The sequence below is a fragment of the Colobus angolensis genome, unplaced genomic scaffold, assembly GCF_000951035.1.
Source record: "Colobus angolensis palliatus isolate OR3802 unplaced genomic scaffold, Cang.pa_1.0 Scaffold7, whole genome shotgun sequence".
Classification (NCBI taxonomy): Eukaryota; Metazoa; Chordata; class Mammalia; order Primates; family Cercopithecidae; genus Colobus; species Colobus angolensis.
This window is the reverse complement of record NW_012120709.1, coordinates 21,901,977-21,921,037: the sequence shown is the minus strand read 5'-3', so window position 1 is coordinate 21,921,037 and position 19,061 is coordinate 21,901,977. Positions and strand designations below refer to the sequence as shown.

General features: G+C 42.0%; 1 protein-coding gene across 8 annotated transcripts in view; it reads left to right on the top strand.

The window, feature by feature from the left end:
* The first annotated feature begins 300 nt into the window (after nucleotides 1-300).
* The window catches only part of CADM1 (cell adhesion molecule 1), a 338,141-nt gene continuing 319,380 nt past the window's right edge, over nucleotides 301-19,061 (top strand). For all 8 annotated transcript variants that reach the window (XM_011926808.1, XM_011926807.1, XM_011926804.1 and 5 more), the window contains exon 1: nucleotides 301-562. In XM_011926808.1, the coding sequence (XP_011782198.1) occupies nucleotides 430-562 (133 nt within the window). In that variant the 5' untranslated portion in view covers nucleotides 301-429. The remainder of the gene's footprint in view (nucleotides 563-19,061) is intronic.

The following is a 19,061-nucleotide window of genomic DNA, read 5'->3' as shown; positions in this document are numbered from 1 at the left end:
GACAGAGGACCCTCTAAGGGAGATTCTCCAGTCGCCGGTCTGATACAGCGATTGCTATAAACACTCCTAATAAAGGCGTACAAGAAGCTAGACCCGCCCCCTGGAGCCCGAGTCCTCGCACGCCAGGCGCCCGGGAGAACACTTTTTTCCTTGATCCGGGGAAAGCAAAACCGAATTTTAACATAAACATATTTGCATACGCCCCTCCCCTTGGCCCCGCCCCTAGGTGGCGCGGGCGCGCCGCCGAAAGCCAGCGCCAGGGGGCGGGGTGGGGGAGGGGGCGAGGCCCTTCGAGAGCCGGGTTGGGCTCGCGGTGCTGTGATTGGTATACCCGGACTCCGCCTCCAGCGCATGTCATTAGCATATCATTAGCTGTCCGCTCGGGCTCCGGAGGCAGCCAACGCCGCCAGTCTGAGGCAGGTGCCCGACATGGCGAGTGCAGTGCTGCCGAGCGGATCCCAGTGTGCGGCGGCAGCGGCGGTGGCGGCGGCGGCGGCGCCTCCCGGGCTCCGGCTCCGGCTTCTGCTGTTGCTCTTCTCCGCCGCGGCGCTGATCCCCACAGGTAGGTGTGGGCACCGGCCGGTTGGCCCCTGAATCTCCCAAGGCACCCCAGTAGCCGTAGCCACAGAGGGGGGAAACGTTTCCATGACAACCTCCCCCCACTTCCTAAATCCGAAGCGGAGGGAGTGTAGAGAGGAAACTCAGGGCTGAGAGGGAAGGGGCTGAGGGGATCTGTGAGCCCCTTATCCCCTGCCCGGCTGAGTGTGAATGAGAGTCCCCAGGGATGGCTGCACCCACACCTTCTCTACCCGGCTTTGCGCGGGGTGCAGCGTGGAGTGAGAATGGGGGGCTCGGGGGCTGTTAAGCATGGGGGAAGGGGATGAATCGCAGACAACCTCAACCCTTCCGGACCCTCCTAAACTCGCCGTTGTCCCCGTAACTTGCAGGTCCTCCCACCTCCCAGGGCTGCCCATTCGCCCCCACCTCTCCAAAGGGCCCCCCTAGTTCTCCATCCCCGAAGCCTCCCGGTGGCTGATTCCCAGCCGCCGGCGGCGTGATTTCTCCCCGGTCCCCAGGACATCCCCTGACTTCTCTGATCTCCCTTGCCCCTTCCCCCCACGCGCTCTGCTTTTCTCCCCTGTCCCCAAATTGCACGCCTCTCGTGTTTCCCTCCGGCGGATCGCAGCCCTCCGCCCCCTCGGCTCCGCTGCGGGTCTTTTTGGCCTGGCTCCAGGCGGGGAAAGTTCCCCGACCCGGCCCCGCGGGGGGGCGGCCGCTGTCGCCGCCTCTGCGGGAAGGCGCTGGGAGCCCGCAGCCCGCCCGCCCCACAGCGTCCTCTGCCACGAGTGGGGACACGGGATTTCCCGGCTGCCCGTTCTTTCCGCGGCCCGAGGGTGACGGAGGGGGCGTCGCGGCCTCTGCGGCCAGGCAGGCACCCTGCGGGCCTCCGCGCGCCCCCTGCGTGAAGAGCAGTCTTGGGAATTTGCCCAGGGCGGCTCTGCACGCCCCGTGCCTTCCCTGAAGACGCCGAGCACTCGGCTGGAGCCCTATGTGTGGCTGCCCGTGTGCTGGGCGCGTTGGCGCGGTCGGGAAAGAAGAGGGCAGTGTTTGCTTTTGCTAACAAAAGGGAGCCGGAGCTCTTCCCCAGCGGAGAGGCCGGCCGTGCTGCACCCAGCCTCCCTTCCCGCCACCTCGCCGCGCTCGGCAGCCGCGCGGCGTCCCCTGGCCCCTGCTGCAGGCTCCAGGCGGGCGCCAGGACCGAGTGGTACGGGGCCGCGGGGGCGAGCGGCGATGCAGGAGGGGATGCAGCAGGGCTCTGAGCCTGCAAAGCCCCTCCTTGCAGCTCCAGAGCTGCAGGACCCGGGAGCAACAAGTGGCGGAGGACGCCGAGAGCTCAGCCCCCACCTGCGGAGCCCCAGGCCCGGACGGGCACAGCGTTGGGGCCACCGTGCAGCTTCGGGGGCGCCTGTCCGCTTGGGCTGTGCCTTTTGTTTACACGCTAGAGGACACACAGTTATGTAAACACCGCAGGAGACACGCTGTAGGAGACGGTGGATGTGTGGGGGTGCTAGCTGGAGATTTGGGGGACGCCAGGTTGGCTGCTTGCGTCCAAATAGGCTTGGAAAGGAGCTCGGCTTGGGGAACCTACTGGGGGGAGTCTGGCAGCAGCGTCAATTCCAGCGCTGACGATTTTTTCTTCCATGCCACTGTCTCCGGGTGTTGTTTATGTATTTTTCCTCTGTGAATTCTTAATTTATGAGTTACGAGATAATTGGGTTCAGCCGATGCCGGTGTGGTTACAGCTTCATTTCGGGTGATGCCTCTGACTGGATGGGTTCAATAAAATGTTCCTGAAAGAGATCCCTCGTGCTGCATTGTAAAAAGCGCCAGTGTCAGTTAAACGTGAGCGTGAGTAAAGGCTCGGTAACTGGCGCATAATAGAGGCAACAATAGACTTGTATTGGCTGCACAAAAAAAAAAGGGGGGGTGGGGGGAAAGCTGTGGTCGGGGATATTGCCTTTTGACTAAAAATGGGAGTCGTGCAATGACGCTTGGCAACGGAGTAGGATTAGATTATGCCTCCCCTGTCAAGACTGCTCATTGAAGGCATCGGATAGTAGCAACGGTACTATATTTGTAACTATCTCGCGGTGAGAAGTTGCCTTCCCTGCGAGGGATATATGCTGACTTAGGAGCGGTCTGGAACTCAACCGTGCATGTCAAAGCTACATGAAAATTCTGTTGCCAGTTACCATGGAAGCAGCTTCTTGCTCTTGTGTACATCCCTGTTTGTATGCTGGTTATCAGATTGTGTTCAACTTAGAAAGTAATTGGGTTTGATTTGTAGTGAGGGGATGAGATGACTTTCTTAATTTTTTTTCTCTTAATGCATATATATTTCTTGGTGAGTTTGAGAGGAGGTCTTGGCTCATTGCGGGGTCCCATACCCCAGGGGTAAATTTCAGGTGGGCACTAAGGGACTTTTCCTCCTCAGTTCTGTTAGTTTAAGCTTTCTCAGAGGCCTCCAGTTCCCACTCCCAGGGTTAAAGAAACCTGTTGGTGCATCTAACTTCATTAGGCTTGTTTGATTTACATCCTTGCTGGGAAAGCGAATTAGGACCATCGTGCGTGGGTCCTGGTTCTGTTTTCTCCTGTAACAAGCCATCCATCCCCTGCAGAAAATCTCCTCTCATTTCTCCTGTGATGTTTGGATGAAATGGATGTTAATGAAATGCAGCAAAAATGGGTTTGCTTCAGCTCACTCCACAGTGTTAATCACGCCTGTTACGTTAAGGTGCATGCATGATGTTGTTTTTGTTCCCGAGTGAACCAGTAGCTGATCACCCGCCTCTTATCATTTTCAGGATTAGAGAAGATGGCTGGTGGGTGGGGGTTTTATGGTGGTGATGGGAAGGAGGGGGGCTGAGTTTTGCTTGCTATGGCCTGTTGAGGCTTGCAAACCGGGGATAAAGACTTTACAAAAGTGCCGCCCTGTTATTGTTGCCTTTCCCTGCATCAAATTGAATAGCCGCAGGAGGGACTTGCACTTGTCTGTGATAGATTTGATAAAATATCCCTCATTAATGCCACTTTATATTTACAGTGTGTCACTGGAGACGCACAAGGCTTCATTTAGTGACTTGTGTGACGAGACAAGCTTGCATTATTTGCCTGGGACGTTTTGGAGGAACAAGAGACCCATTGAGCAATCTTTTGAAATGAACAAATACGAAAAAGGGGGGAATAAAAGAGCAGGCAGTTCTCTGGAACAAAGAGCTTTATTCATATGGATGTTGTACATGCTTTATCCAGTTTTCCCCAATGGCCCTCCTGGTAAAGGGGAGTGGGACAGGGAAGACGCCAACAGGCAGGACACTTTCGTTTCCTCTCTCACTTCCTGACTTCATATTCTTATCGGAGTTGGTCCCCGGCTCACTGCCTGCTCATCTCTCGCCACACTCTCTAAAATCCCAGAAGGTAACGGGTTCCTGGGTCTCAAAGAGAGATTGTGAAATCCTTTCTCCCAGCTCTAAATTTCAACAGAAGACAATGCTAGCTAGCTACCTGTTGAGGTTGATGTCGTTGGAGGATATATTGGTTGAAGGGAAAGAGATGTCACTTTTCTATGACATGTGTCAAGAAGTGGTTGATAGTGAATGTCAGATTGGTAAGATGTCTTGCAATTATAACATTAGCCTTACTATTTATTTGGAAAGAAATGCTGTGAAAACCAACATCCAAAAATTGTATTCTTACTGATGGTGCTCTTGGAGTTTTTAGTGACTATTTCGCACATCTGGTACCTTTTAGCCTCATACAAAAGTGAATTTTTATTATCCCTTGGCCTATATTGCTAAATGATTTTTTAGGCTTTAAAAATTGATAAGATTGCTATGAATATAAACTGTCTCATTCTCTTGGGGTTTCTGTACATGACGTTTTAATGCCTAATTGGTCACTTAGAATTTACATTTTAAAAATGATTGTGCGTGTGTGTGTGTATGTTTTTAGCAAAAGGTGCATTTTAATGTGGGGAATCTCTTAAATTGGGCCAAACTAATCAATACTATAATTTGAATGGAAATTTACCAGCAGATGAAGAAAATTCAAAATGAATTCAATTCAAAAAGGATTCAAATGCTGTCTATTTTTCTTGGGAAGAATAGTTCTGACCATTATGCTGGGCATTTTTAACTGAAAATCCAGCACAGAAAGGAGAAATCACACAGCGACATCTGTTGCAGAATTGAAAATTTGCTGCTTTGAGTTGGAAGCAATTAGTCCCATATAAGCACCTAATGGTATCAGTGTGTGTGTGTGTGTGTGTGTGTGTGTGTATAAGCACTGATAAAAATACATACATATACATACTTATGTATGCATATATATGTACAGCATACAAAAACTTGCCCACATACAATATTCATATTCACATTAAAAATTCTTTCATAGAAAATGTAACGTTTTGGGACTAAAGCTGTTTTTAGAAATACTACCTTTTGAGGAATTAGAGATTCTTATAATCATGGAATTTTGGGGAGGGGAAAGATATTAGAAATCATCTGGTGAAATCCCATTTTGAAGTAAAGTAGCCGAAGGCTAGGGAGGGAAGAACATTACTCTGCAGTTGAACTGAGGCTAGGTTAGCGACGGATCCTGGATGGGGACAGGTCCCTTGATGTCCAGGCAGTGGACCTTCTGTTCCGCCTCCTGGCAAGGATGCATGGTCAGAGATACGGATCATGAATAGACACTATCTTGGCTAAAAATATTTTGTATTTTGAAGGCAGCAAGATTAATTGTTGCTCTAGGTAATAAACCCATGGATCAGAGGAGTGACCTCTGGGAAGAAAGGACCAGTTCTTGGTAATGTTGTCTTTGGTGTTGACAAATGATCCCGAAACCTCTGGAATTTATTTGGCAGCTGCAACAGAAATGTCATCCAAAGCACCTTCACAGGGGAGAAATCTGGATTTGTGTCATTGGAATAAGTCTGATATGCAAAAACCAGGCTTCGGAAGGCTCAGATTTAGATTTTTACCGTTTTTTATTTGTCTTTTCAAGGATTAATATTAGCAGTAGAACTGGTTCTGTATAACTAAGGAAAAAGGGAAATATTTTTAAGTCAAGAACAAGAACATAGCTTGATTTTCTTGCCAGGCACTTGCCTCTTTTCATGAAGCCAAGAAAAAGCTGAGAATATTTTTTTGTTGTTTTTTAAAGAAAAAAAATGTTTTATTTTTGAAGGATGACTCTTTTTTTTTTACATTGATCAGATTTTTCTTTTTTCCCATTTTATTATGGAAAATTTAAAATATAAACAAAGTGGAAAGAATACCATATTTAACCATCATGCAAATCACCCAGTTTCAATAATTATCCACCCCTGGTCATCCTCCTTTCCTCAGATTACTTTAAATAAATCCTGAATATCCTGTCATTTCTTCCATAATTACTTTTAGAAAGATTTCTAAGATACAGCCCCTCTTTTTCCACTCCTCATCCCAGTATTATTATCTGACCGTACACATAGTATTCTCACCTGGATGCACCGAATTTTTGCTTTACCTTACTGAGGAAGAGAGAATGAAGGTTTGTCGCAGTTGGTGAAAGCAGAGGCAGAGACCAGAGAAGCTAGAGCACGATTATTGCTTCCACTGAGGAGACCTTCTCGTATGGTTTGGTTTATTTTAAGCAAGATTTTGTTTGCATCGGATAAGATGAGTTTTACTGTTGTGCAAATACAGTTGTGTAAATATGCAGTAATTGTAGCTAGTCCTTCAACTGTGGTATGTGCTGGAAAGCACCCTTGGGGAGATTGGCCATTTCCATTTGTTCCCGTAATGAATACCCTCCATGTGAGGACTTCTGTAGGAAAGGCTCATGTTAGTTTGATGACTGTGAGATATCCCATTCGTGTGTTTATCTTTAAAGGCCTCCATGGTATAAATACCTTTGCATTTTGTGGATATATTGCTTAAAATAAAAATGTCTCTTCCCATTGCGAACTGGCTAAGTGCGAATTTCAGCCTGCTATTCCGTAACTGAAGTGATCACAAAATGCCTTCTTTGGTGTGGGAAACTCATACATCAAGCTGTAAGTATGTGGGCCTTATTTTTGTGGGATGGTGGTGAAGGATGGTGGGGAGAGAAAACGTTACTACCTTTCCTTCTAAATATTTGCTCCATTGATTTAAAATGTGAATTTTTAATTTCAGCTAGAAATGTTGGAATGCTTCAGTGTTAATTTCTAAAAGTCTTTGGTTTTTCTGAAAATTGTTCCATTTTCCGAGGTTCATGAAATGTGAAGTTTTTTTTTTTTGAGACTCTTTCTCAAAAATTTCATTAAATGTGGACTATAAATCTGAAGCATTTAATATTTGGTTTTTTTGTTTCCAGACAAACAGGGAATTATGCATGAGATGATTTTGAGGGGTCCGAATGGCCCTGGCCAGGTGAAAACCTGCCCCCTGCACCGTCCCCTCTGAGTTGACCAGGGCACAAGAAAAGCACAAAGGAATGTCTACATTCACGGTTTGGGGAGCGCCACCAAAATCAAATAAAAAGCCTTAGCTTGGAAACCATCAATGAAGGAAGGAACCCACTGGAATGTTTGTAATTACAAGTGGCACCTCCTTGTTTAAATTTCAGAAGCCACAGTTTCTTTTTCAGAGATTTAAATTGCAGGCTGTAGCCAGCAGCTGCTGTTGTGGTTAATGGGCAGTTTCTCTTTGAAGATCCTTCCAGTGCTGATTCTCAAAAGCTTTGGTGCAGTTGGCCTTGAACTAGGGTTAGGAAAAAGGGTGATGTAGGTATTCATACACATGCACAGCTCAGATGATGTGTGGCCTTTGTTATTACTCAAAGAAACTTGGTGTTAAGGTTGAGAAAAGCCCAGCACTGAGAAAAACCTGTTATGACTGACAGGTGTCTTGACTGAGGTGATTATCTTAAGGGAGATAAGGTGGGAGAAATTTTTTCTTTTAGTAGATGTTTTACTGGAATATAGACATTTGACCCAACATTTTGATCTAGGTATTTCAGAAATGTTAAATAGGCTTGAAATGAAAGTGCCGTGATATATATTTAAATGCTACTCAGTGTTTGAAGTTGATATTCCAGTGACATAGACTTTTAAAAATGCCTAGAATAAGTATCTGGCTCTTGGCAGACTTCCTTGGGAAGGTGGGTGCTCTGATTCCTCGTCGGCTGTCCAGCACTGGACTGCTGTGTCTAGTTGGAATTAAGTTATGCTGTCCCTAGAGGAGGTGGGAAGAATCTGCCTGAAAACAAAGGGTTCTCCAGTCCCCTGACTCCCATCGTCTGTGCCATATCTCCACTTGGCTGGGATTCACCTAAAAGTTAACGTTTAAAAAATGTGAACCTTTTTTATCTTTTTGCAGTAGGTATCAACTTTTCTCAAAGTCTCCATTATTACAAATGACACCATCGGCATCCTGATCTCCAAGGCCCCTACATTTGGAGTCTTTTTTCCCCTCCTTAGCTTTCCTGCTTGCACTGAAATAAAATGGGGCTGATTGTTCCTGAGTGACATTCTCTGGAGACATCAGTGCTCTCTCCAAACTGTGTTTTGCTAACAGGAGACTCCTAGTCAGTTCCTCCTACCCTAGTCCTCTGCTAGCTACTGCCATTCCAATTCTTTTCAGGACAGGATCTAACATTTCCCGTTCAGAAACCTAATCTCAAATTCTTACTTCCTGCATCAGATTCAGAGTGCACACTGTTTTGTCTTCAGGTTGTTCTTCCTCAACTGCTCTCCCACTCCCTCTCTAATTGCCCTCATTTCTTATTACTTTTCAGCTTAATCCTGATGGGACTGGAAGACTGATGATTCTCCAGTGAAACTGAGGAAGAAAGTGGTTCTGCCTATCAGCATTCAGCTGGTTACCTTTGCATAAAATACTCTCTTTATCTTCTTTCCCTTAACTGTCTATCTTGGTTTGTAGGTGTAGGCTGATTTCTCTTTGCCTACATTGAGAATAAACACTTTCCTTTTACATCTTTCATTTTAACGAACACATACTTACCTAAAATGTACCTCAACCCACACGTTTCTTTTTTGACTTCACAGGTCTATACATGATTATGTTTCTTGGGGCTAAGCCAAAATGTGTTGATATTATGGCCATGCTTTTCGTGAAAATTTAAAACTTTAGATTGTTGAAAATGCATTGTCTTCATTTGGTAGTTTGTATTTGAATATGGGGATTTACTAGAACATGAAAATGGGATCATTGACTAAACAAATTACAAGCTGTCAAAGTAAGACTTTCAGACAAAAAGTGAAGTCCTTTAGAAGTAGGAAGACTTTTTAAGGATCACAGTCAGAGGGCCTCATGTGGAACTGCTGACTTGGGTGAATGAGATTGGCTCCTCTGAAGATGATCCAAGAGATACCACCACCTTAGAGGAGTATTTGGTGCTTGTGTCTGAGCGTGTAATTACCTAGTTACTGGAAAAAAATAAATAAATACAATACAATAAAATAAATCCTAAAAAATCTACCCAGAGAAATGGAAGGGAAGTGCTTTAAAACCCAGGCCTTTTAGCTAGCGTTTTCAACGCGTTTGACTTTGGGAGCAGAGCTGCCTAACTAAACGAAGTTACCGCCATCAGTCACTGCCAGGCCAGCGTCTGGGCAAGTCTAGGAATTTGGTTGCATTTTGCATTTTGGTAGATAACATAGAGGGTGGATTATCACTGGCTCAAGAAACAAAAAAATGAAACCTTTCTTTCTCAGTCTACATGCTAAATTTGTTATCGTAAGGATCTTTTTAAAGCCTTTATCTGGGAACAATTTCTGCCAGAGTTCTTCCCTTCCTTTTTTCCTGGCCTGGCACCCTTCCCTTCAGAGTTCAGTTCTTGCTAGTAGAAAAAGGCTAGGCGGCATAATAATACAGTGATTTAAAAAGTTGATTATCTTGAAGTATTTTGGGACAGTTTTGGGGAATAGGTTGTATGTCAAACTGGTATTTATTTATTTGGCTCTTTGCTGAATATGCTTGTATAAATCCAGTCTCCTAGATGTTACAAGGCATCCCATTGATTTCTTCTTTCGAATTAAAAAGGAGCATTGCTTCATTTTTCTTGCAGAAACCCTTATTTAAACAACGAAAACTTCAAAGATAGGGAGAAAAAAACCAAGTTAATTTAGTACTAAATTACTGCTCAAATGGTTTTATCTTTTAAAAGGTTCAAGTAGAGATTAGCTTAAATAACACTGAATTTCACTTTTCCTTGTGCGTACATATCTTGTGAGCAAACTTCATTGTGAAGAGCCCTCTGTCTTCTTTAGTTTTGTTAGTAATCACATAATTGTTAGTTGCTGTTTATTTCCCTTTCCTGAAGCAAATCTCTCCATCTCTGGGCCAGGTTTGCAAGGGTAATACCCAGTTAAGGTTACAGGATAGTAAAACCAAGTACTTTAATCAAACTGCTTACTTTACAAGATGGCAAAAATAAAATAAAATAATATATATGAACACTCTTAAGTAGGAAGTGTTTTCTACCTATTTACCTATCTCTGTTTATCAATCACTTTTATTAAAACAGCAATACCTAGAGGTGGGTGTTATATCTCTGGCTACAGCTAATAATAATAACTTTTGTAAATCTTACACATGTTAGGGAATACTGAAAAAAATACTGTGTAAAAAGGATTAATTCAGGATGTATTCAGTCATCTCTAAGGTGAAACTGAAGAATACTGTGACAGCAAGATCCTACCTGGAGTTGAATGTTTTTTTGATAAGTGAATGGAATTATCTTGTAATCTTGGAGAAACTGACAATGATTATAATCTCTAATTGCTGGGTCTTCTAACACAGAAAGGACATTATTGTTTTATGCAGTTTTCTATATTTTATATACTATGTTTAATAAAGAAATGGTGTTTCTGTAGCTAACCCATAAGACATTTGGTAGAAAAATGAACATTGAAAAATGACTTTAAAATTGAGTATCTGCTTTTATATCAGGCACTGTGTTAGATTCATCTTTGTCTTTCAGAAGGTTCTAGTCTATTTTTCCCTCAACCTTTATTTCAAAAAATTTCAAAACCACAGGCAACTTGAAAGAAGACTACAACGAATACTTGTATTTACTTTACCTAGATCCATCAGCTGTTAACATTTTCCCCATTTGCTTTCTCTCTCTCTCTCTTCTACATAATGTATACACCCATACTCATCTTTTTTCTTCCCTAAGCCACATGAAAGCACATTGCATTATGATGAATACTTCAGCATGTAGCTCCTAAGAATAAAGACATTTTCCTGGGCACACGCAATACCATTATTACATTAAAATTATCTAGTCCATGTTCAAATTTCCCCAATTACTTTGTTCTCTCTGCTGCAGAATCTATCAGAGATCACACACTGCATATGGTCTCTAGTCTCTTTTAATCTAGAACCATTACCCTGCTTGCCACCTGTTTTTTCTTTAAGGAGTTTTTAAGGGGTATCTTTTATGGCATTGACATTTTGATGAATTCACCTGCTGTTTTGTAGAATGTTCTGCAGTTCTACAAATTGTTTGATCATTTCCTCATGGTTCAGTTCAGATTAAACATCTTTTGCAAGAACCCTGCATAGCTGATACTGCCAACTTTCTTGTAACACTGCCTCAAGAGGGACATAATATCAGATTGCCCTATTACTAGTTTGATCCCTTGGTTCAAGATATACATTTAGTTACTGAATGTAGGTGAATTTATAGAGTTCTCCATATTTGTCCCTTTATAATTCATAAGTAACCTTGTGCATATATATCTCGTGAACAAACTTCGTTGTAAAGAGCCCTCTGTCTTCTTTAGTTTCAAGCCTGAAGATCTTGTTCTCTAATGGCGCTTTACTTAATGAATTGAGCAGCATTGATAAACCTTGTCCGAATCAAATATTATGTCAGTAGTTACAAAACTGTGATTTTCTAATTCTCTTATTCCTCTACTTGGGTAGAGGCATTTCTGAATAAAGAGGAGCTTGCCTTCCCTACTCTTCTCTCTCTCTCTTTTTATTTATTTGTTTTTTTAAAGAAAATTACAATGGGTTCAGTGTGGTGTGATTTGGGCAGTGGGAACCCCTTCAGAGTGGCTCCTGTATCCTTTCAATATATTCGCATTGATTTTTAAGCTCTTTTGTATTTCATGTCACAAGAAGATATCTGTCTTTACACTGTATTTTCCCTGCCCCCATACCTGGAATCAGTTATTTCTCCAAGGAGTCCTGATTCCTTTTAGTCAAATAATGATATTTAGATAGCGGATATCTAAGAATTGTGCTCGTTGCTACTGACTTGTCATTGCTTCTAAACTTTTCAGTGAGGAAGCAAGCATATGTGTGTGTGTGTGTGCACGCGCGTATAAAATATCCTTTGTCTCAAAAAAAGTTATATGTGAATTTTCAGCTGCATGGGGTATGGGCCCTGTGTTCAAGGGTCAACTGTGTGAGTGTATTTTAAAAATATTTATTCATTTAAATCACAATGTCATGCTAATACATTCAATTCCAGTCTAACGTCCCAGGGTACTTTCTCTCCATCTCCCATTCCTTATTTGTGTTTTCTTTCTCCCATGGTGAAAACTCTGTTTCCCAGTGACAGCAACGTCTTTTTAGTACAAAATAGTTTTGGAATTACTCCACCAAGACCATTGTAGACAGCAAATCTACCAAGTAAAGCGCAGGATTTTTTTTTTTTTTTTTGAGACGGAGTCTCGCTCTGTTGCCCAGGCTGGAGTGCAGTGGCACGATCTCGGCTCACTGCAAGCAAGCGCAGGATTTTTTGCCATTCCTTCTGTCTTTAAAATATATGCCGGGCGCGGTGGCTCAAGCCTGTAATCCCAGCACTTTGGGAGGCCGAGACGGGCGGATCACGAGGTCAGGAGATCGAGACCATCCTGGCTAACACGGTGAAACCCCGTCTCTACTAAAAATACAAACAACTAGCCCGGCGAGGTGGTGGGCGCCTGTAGTCCCAGCTACTCGGGAGGCTGAGGCAGGAGAATGGCATAAACCCGGGAGGCGGAGCTTGCAGTGAGCTGAGCTCCGGCCACTGTACTCCAGTCCGGGCGACAGAGCAAGACTCCGTCTCAAAAAAAAAAAAAAAAAAATAAAATAAAATAAAATAAAATAGATCCCACTGAGGGTAGATGAGTACCATGTTCACAAATTTACACATTAGTTGTGTATGTGTGTGTGTGTATCAATAGATACATAGTCAGGATCATTTATTTCTGTTTATATTCTGTTTTAATTTCTTCCCTATCATTGCTGATTTATAATTTAAACATATAAATGATTAACGTGGCTCAAAATCAAAACTATCTGTTCTCATTTCATTCCCTATGTTTTTTGTCCCATTCCCACCCAACTTCCTATAGTTGCCAATTTCATACATTTCTTGTATATTCTTTCAATTTTTCCTTTTGAAAATATAATGAGTAGTGTTCTATTCTTTTAAACTTTCACACAGCCTGTGTTAATATCTGCCTATAGTATGTATTCTTATTTGACAAATCCTAGGTTCTCGTATTTGTTATGATGACCTTTCTCCTCATTTGGCTGTATTTTGCTTTAGAAGCCTTTTGTTTTTATTTATTTATTTTTATTTACTTTAAGTTCTAGGGTACATGTGCACAACGTGCAGGTTTGTTACATAGGTATACATGTGCTATGTTGGTTTGCTGTACCCATTAACTTGTCATTTACATTAGGTATTTCTCCAAATGCTATCCCTCCCCCTGTCCCCCACCCCACAACAGGTGTGTGACATTCCCTGCCCCGTGTCCAAGTGTTCTGATTGTTCAATTCACACCTATGAGTGAGAACATGCAGTGTTTGGTTTTCTGTCTTTGTGATAGTTTGCTCCAATTGATGGTTTCCAGCTTCATCCGTGTCCCTGCAAAGGACATGATCTCATCTTTTTTAATGGCTGCATAGTATTTCATGGTATATATGTGCCACATTTTCTTAATCTAGTCTACCATTGATGGACATCTGGGTTGGTTCCAAGTTTTATTCCAAGTTTGGGTTGGTTCCAAGTTACTATTTTCACTTTTCTCCCATTTCTTCCTTCCAAGTTCATAGTTTTACTTGGATAGTGGAAAGAATTCATTTTTTTCTTTTAATTCATCAAGTTACTTGCAAGAAAATAAGGACTGCACTTTTCTTACAATATAATGTGTGTCTCTGAAATTTAGTAACCATGACTTACCTTGCTTCTGATCAGCTATCTTTTTTTAAGCCTTCTTGTCATCCAATAAGTTGGCAAATAAATGTCTCAAACCCCAATTCTTCCCACTTTTCTTTTTAAATTGCAGTATAATGTACTTTTAAGTGCACAGTCAAGATGTCTTTTGCATTTAAACTTCAGACTGTGTTCTAAAAGTGGTTCTTGGACATCTCAGTCCAGATGTTCCAGTTTTCTCAAATAATATGAATGACAAAACAGCAATTATATTTAGTGTCTGTATTCATGATCTCATTTAATCCTCACTGTCACCCTATAGTTACTACTGTTGCCCCATTTTACAGAAGAGGAAGAAGAGAGGACAGTAATAGGTCCCTCGTCCAAGAAACACAAATGGTAAGTATCAGAACCAGGATCTGAACTATATCTATGTTCAAAACTCATAGTTTTAAACACTGAACTGTATTTTCCTAAAATTCAGGATGTCTAAAACTGAACTTCACATCTGTTCTGGCCGGGCATGGTGGCTCTCGCCTATAATCCCAGCGCTTTGGGAGGCTGAGGCAGGTGGGTCACAAGGTCAGGAGTTCGGGACCAGCCTGGCCAATATGGTGAAACCCTGTCTCTACTGAAAAATACAAAAATTAGCCGGGCGTGGTGGTGGGCGCCTGTAGTCCCAGCTACTTGGGAGGCTGAGGCAGGCAAATCGCTTCAACTTGGGAGGCGGAGGTTGCAGTGAGCTGAGATCGCACCACTGCACTCCAGCCTGGGCAGCAGAGCAAAACTCTGTCTTAAAAACAAAACAAAACAAAACTCTGTTCTTCCCACATCTCCCTCTATTCCATGTTTCCTATCCTGATGAAGGCTACCACCATCCATCCAATGAGTTAAATAAACCTAGGAGTCCTCATAGAGAATTCCCTCCTTTCCTGTCATTTCCCCCTGTATTAGCTCTAGGTCCTGCCTGTCTTCATTTTACAGATGAGGGAAGTAGACTTACAGTGGTTTAACAGCCTCTTAATTGTTTCATTTACTGCTAGCCTCATTCCTTGTAATGCATGCTTAATACTGCTTCTAGAGGAATCTTCCTAAAATACACCGTAGATGTCACTTTCTTGCTCAAAACTTTAAATGTTTTTCTTGGCACCTTAAAGGTGAGGCTTACCCTCTTTCAGTGGGTCCTGCAGCGTCCTTCGTGCTTGGCCTCTATCTTCCTCTCAAGCTCATTTCTTGCCGGCTTTCCACACCATTGTTCTTGCTTTAGGACTACCAGAGTAAATGTGTCCGAGATGCACCACGCTCTCCCATGCCTCTCTGCTTTTTATATGCTACCTCCCCTACCTGAAGCACCTTAATCTATATGGCTGGTTCCTACGTATCTCTCAGGATTCACCTCAAGCACTGCATTCTGCAAGGAAACTTTTGTGATTACTCAGGTTGGTTAGGTACCCTTTCTTTGAACCCTTCTTCTGTACTTCCCTAAGGGCTACTCCTAACTTATCTTCTTCCTTCCTATCAAACAAACTTCTCTGAAAGGCCTGAGTCTCTTCTATGTGCCTGCTACACATTTTGCCCAACTTGTTTCCACGGAAAGAAATGTCCTATCCTCATACCTTCCATATAGGCATATTTAAATCCTATGCATATGTAAAGACAGAAGTCCAGTGTTTTTAGGTCTTACATAATTTCCCAGCTTGAATATGTTTTCCTTTCAACTTCTATTACAACTTCTCTAACCATTTCATGGCATTTAACATTTTTTATACAATTTGATTTCTAATATGTATATATCCTATCCTTTTCATTTGTTATAAATACTGGTTGTTGGGATACAGAATATGCCAAGGCCTTAGTGTCTATGAATTTAATTTAGTGGTGGTCTTATTATCAGCTTTTTTAGGGCTATAATTCTTAGTTGAAGTTGTTTGTTCTCCCATAATGAATGAAGAGCTATCAACGTGCCTGACTCTTTTGTATCTTGAAGGAATGACTTCTAGTGTGTTTGTTCATACTTGGCTGTTGGGCAATCATTAGAGAGATTTAGTCTAGCAGCCCAGATAAGAGAATCTCTTTCCATTTATTTAATCACTTCACAGTCCTGGGATACCTGGACGTTGAGTCATTGCTGAGGCTATATCGTCACTTTAGAGTTGAAGCAACAAACCAAGAAACTTATCTCTGAGGTCGTCTGTTCCTCTTCACCTCAGCTTTCATGAGAGGCTTGTCTTAAAACTGAGATATATATATTCTTAGAAGAGGCATGGTGAACATAGGGAAATTTAAACCTCAGGGTAACAGTTTTCCTTTTACAGTAATAAAGATGTATGGTGGAGTCAGTGGCTACAGGATCAAAAAATAGATCACAGTAATCGGATCAAACCTGAGAAATGGCTCGTTGCTGTGTTTAAAAAAATGACATGGGTAAGGCAGTCTGTTTTGTGGTGATGCTTCCACTATTTGTGTGACTATACAGTCAGTGTGAAATAGGACTGGCAAAGTTAAGCTTATAAAGTTAATTGCCTACAACTGATCTAGCTTTAAACAGAAAGTAGGTTCCCTTTTGGTCTTGTGTGGAAGAGGGGAGAGATTTCATGTGTAGGCAGAGAGAGTGTGTGTTTGCTAACATTACCTTTTAATTTAGGAGAAGTTTGGAGTTTGTTCTTTCCTGTGAATATAGAGGTGGAACCACTCTAACCAGAGTTTATTGCTGTATTATTTTTTAAATGCATTTGTAACACTGATAGATCTGTGACCTTGTGAAGGAGTTTTTGAGAGGAGGGGGTGGCAAGCCCTTTTTCTCACTGTCATGAGTGATGCCTACTCAATAACTCTAACTTCCTGACAGTATCGGGAGGGGGAGGAGGGCCTCTCATAACTTGTTGTATGGCTTAGTTCTTAAGTGTTCCCTTCATAGTCACATCCATCCATTTAGACTTCCCTTTTCCCTGCCTAAGGCTTGCATCCAGCCTAGTCTGTGTTTGGTACTTTAAAGGCTTTGAATTATGGAGAACTGTAGTATTTTATCGATGCTTCCCTTGTAGCTGTATAGCTCTACATTGTCTTAGGTTACACAGCTTGCATTTCTTAGGCATAGTGAATGGATTCTTGCAATTAGTTGAAGTTTTGAGAGGAATGCTATGTCTTCCTTGATTTCTACCAAGTGCCATATTCTCTTTCTTGGTAGATTTTTTTTTTTTTTTTCCAGGGATTGCCTTTTAAAAGACCTTTTAAATTAGAGGCATTAACCTTTCTTTCCACCGTATCTCTCAGCAGATATATATTTTTCGGCATGACCTAATGTCAAGTAAATAATGATTTGATGGCAATATTCAAGAAAAATTATATCTTTGAAATACACATTTTTGTTAGTGTCTTAATGTGTAGTATATGATTGGTATTATCTAAGAAGAAGAAAAGATTAATCAATTTCTTCTAGAATTAGGTAGCTAATGCTTCAAGCATCCTATTTAAAAACAATTACATGTAGGTCCTGTCAGCAGGATTGCTTATTTCATTATTCTGGTCATTTGCATGAAAACAAGTTGATGATTCTTTAAATAACCACTGTTCAGTTTTCTTTTCCTTTTGAATTATTATTCCTCAAACATTATATTCCATTCATGCAACAGCATGAATCAGATCTAGAAAGTTAGAATTTCAGACTAAGGTAGTAGCAGAATTTTTTTCACCTTTTTTAAACTAAAAATGATCTCCCATTTTCATATTAATTTACCTGTGATTACATCTCTTTATCCTTGTTTCACAAGGTGAGTGCATAGAGTTACGTTTTAATGGAATATTTTTCAAGGTTTTGGGATTTTTTAAAATGAGGTTATCACCTTCAAGATTTTGACCTGAACTTTTCATGAACTAAAGGAGCAAGAAAAGGATAAATTTTTTAAAAATATGAATATCTAATGTACTTATAATGGAATAACTGATCGAAGTTAAATTCATTTGATAACATTTATCTGGTGCTAGTTCCCAAAGCACTCTACCATTTCAACAAGAGAAACTCCATGTTTATATAGTGGATCTCCCCCATAAGATTCTCTTTGAAAAAAGTGTTTTACTTTTTTAAAAAAAGGTTTAAAAACCACTGGCCTTAACAGAATGAGTCTTTCAATTTCCAAACAACAAGGCTGGAGCAAATGAAGCCTGGTTTACTGGGAGAGCACATCAGGGCTAAGGCCAAAGTCATAGGCAGTGTCAAAGAACAGCTATTTGCCTGACCTTTCCTCTGTTCGTATTCTCGTTGGGGTTCTGGAAGGTGTGGTTGTGGCCACAGCAGAGAACTGGTTCGGGAGCTGAGATTTCCGATCACAGGCACCTCTGTCTTTCCATTAGAGGGATATAAAGGAGGGAGCTAGCCTGGAGTTGGGATGCCTAGAAGGCTTTCCATTTAAACAAAGTCTTGAAAATATGGGAATGATTGCTATTGAGAAAGAGGTGAGAAGGAAGGGCATTCCATGTTGAGGAGAACCATGTGAATAAACGCTTACAGGTAGGAAAACTAAAATGGCTAGTGAGAGATGAGATAAGCAACAGATAGCTTGGGGCCAGATTGTGGAAAAACTTTGAATGTCAGGTTTAAATTAAATTCAAGGCCAGGTACTATGACTCATGCCTATAATCCCAGCACTTTGGGAGGCCTAGGTGGGAGGATTGCTTGAGCCCAGGAGCTTGAGACCAGCCTGGGCAACATAGTGAGATGCCGTCTCTACAAGAAATTTTTAAAAATGCCTGGTGGTGTACAACTATAGTCCTAGTTACTTGGGAGGCTGAGGTGGGAGAACTGCTTGAACCTGGGAGGTGGGAGCTATAGTGAGCTGTGATTGCACCACTGCACTCTAGCCTAGGCAACAGAGTGAGACCCTGTCTCAAAAAATAAATATATAAACAAATAAATAAATAAATTCAAGAGGTCACTGGGGAGTCTTAAATTTTTTGAACAGTGAAGTAACATCAGGTTGATTTTTTAGGGATATGAATCCTGCAATGATAAGAAATTGAGAGGTTAATGAGTCCTACAATGATTAGAAATTGAGAGGATCTTCCATTAGAAATGGAAAGATTGGTTAGGGGTATAATAGTTCAAGTAAGACAACAAAAAGTTGAATTAGGGCAGTGAAGGAAGAATAGGAGGTAGAATGGAACCTCCATTGATGGCTGACTGGAGAATGGGGATTGAGGGAAAACAAATAATAGAAATGAAGATGTGCTTTGATTTTGGACTTCAGTGACTAAGAGAATGGCTACTCTAATGAACAAAAATGTAAATGTTATATGTGGGTTTAGTAAGGGAATGCAATGAACTTGGATTTGGATATGTTAAACTTGAGGAATCACTG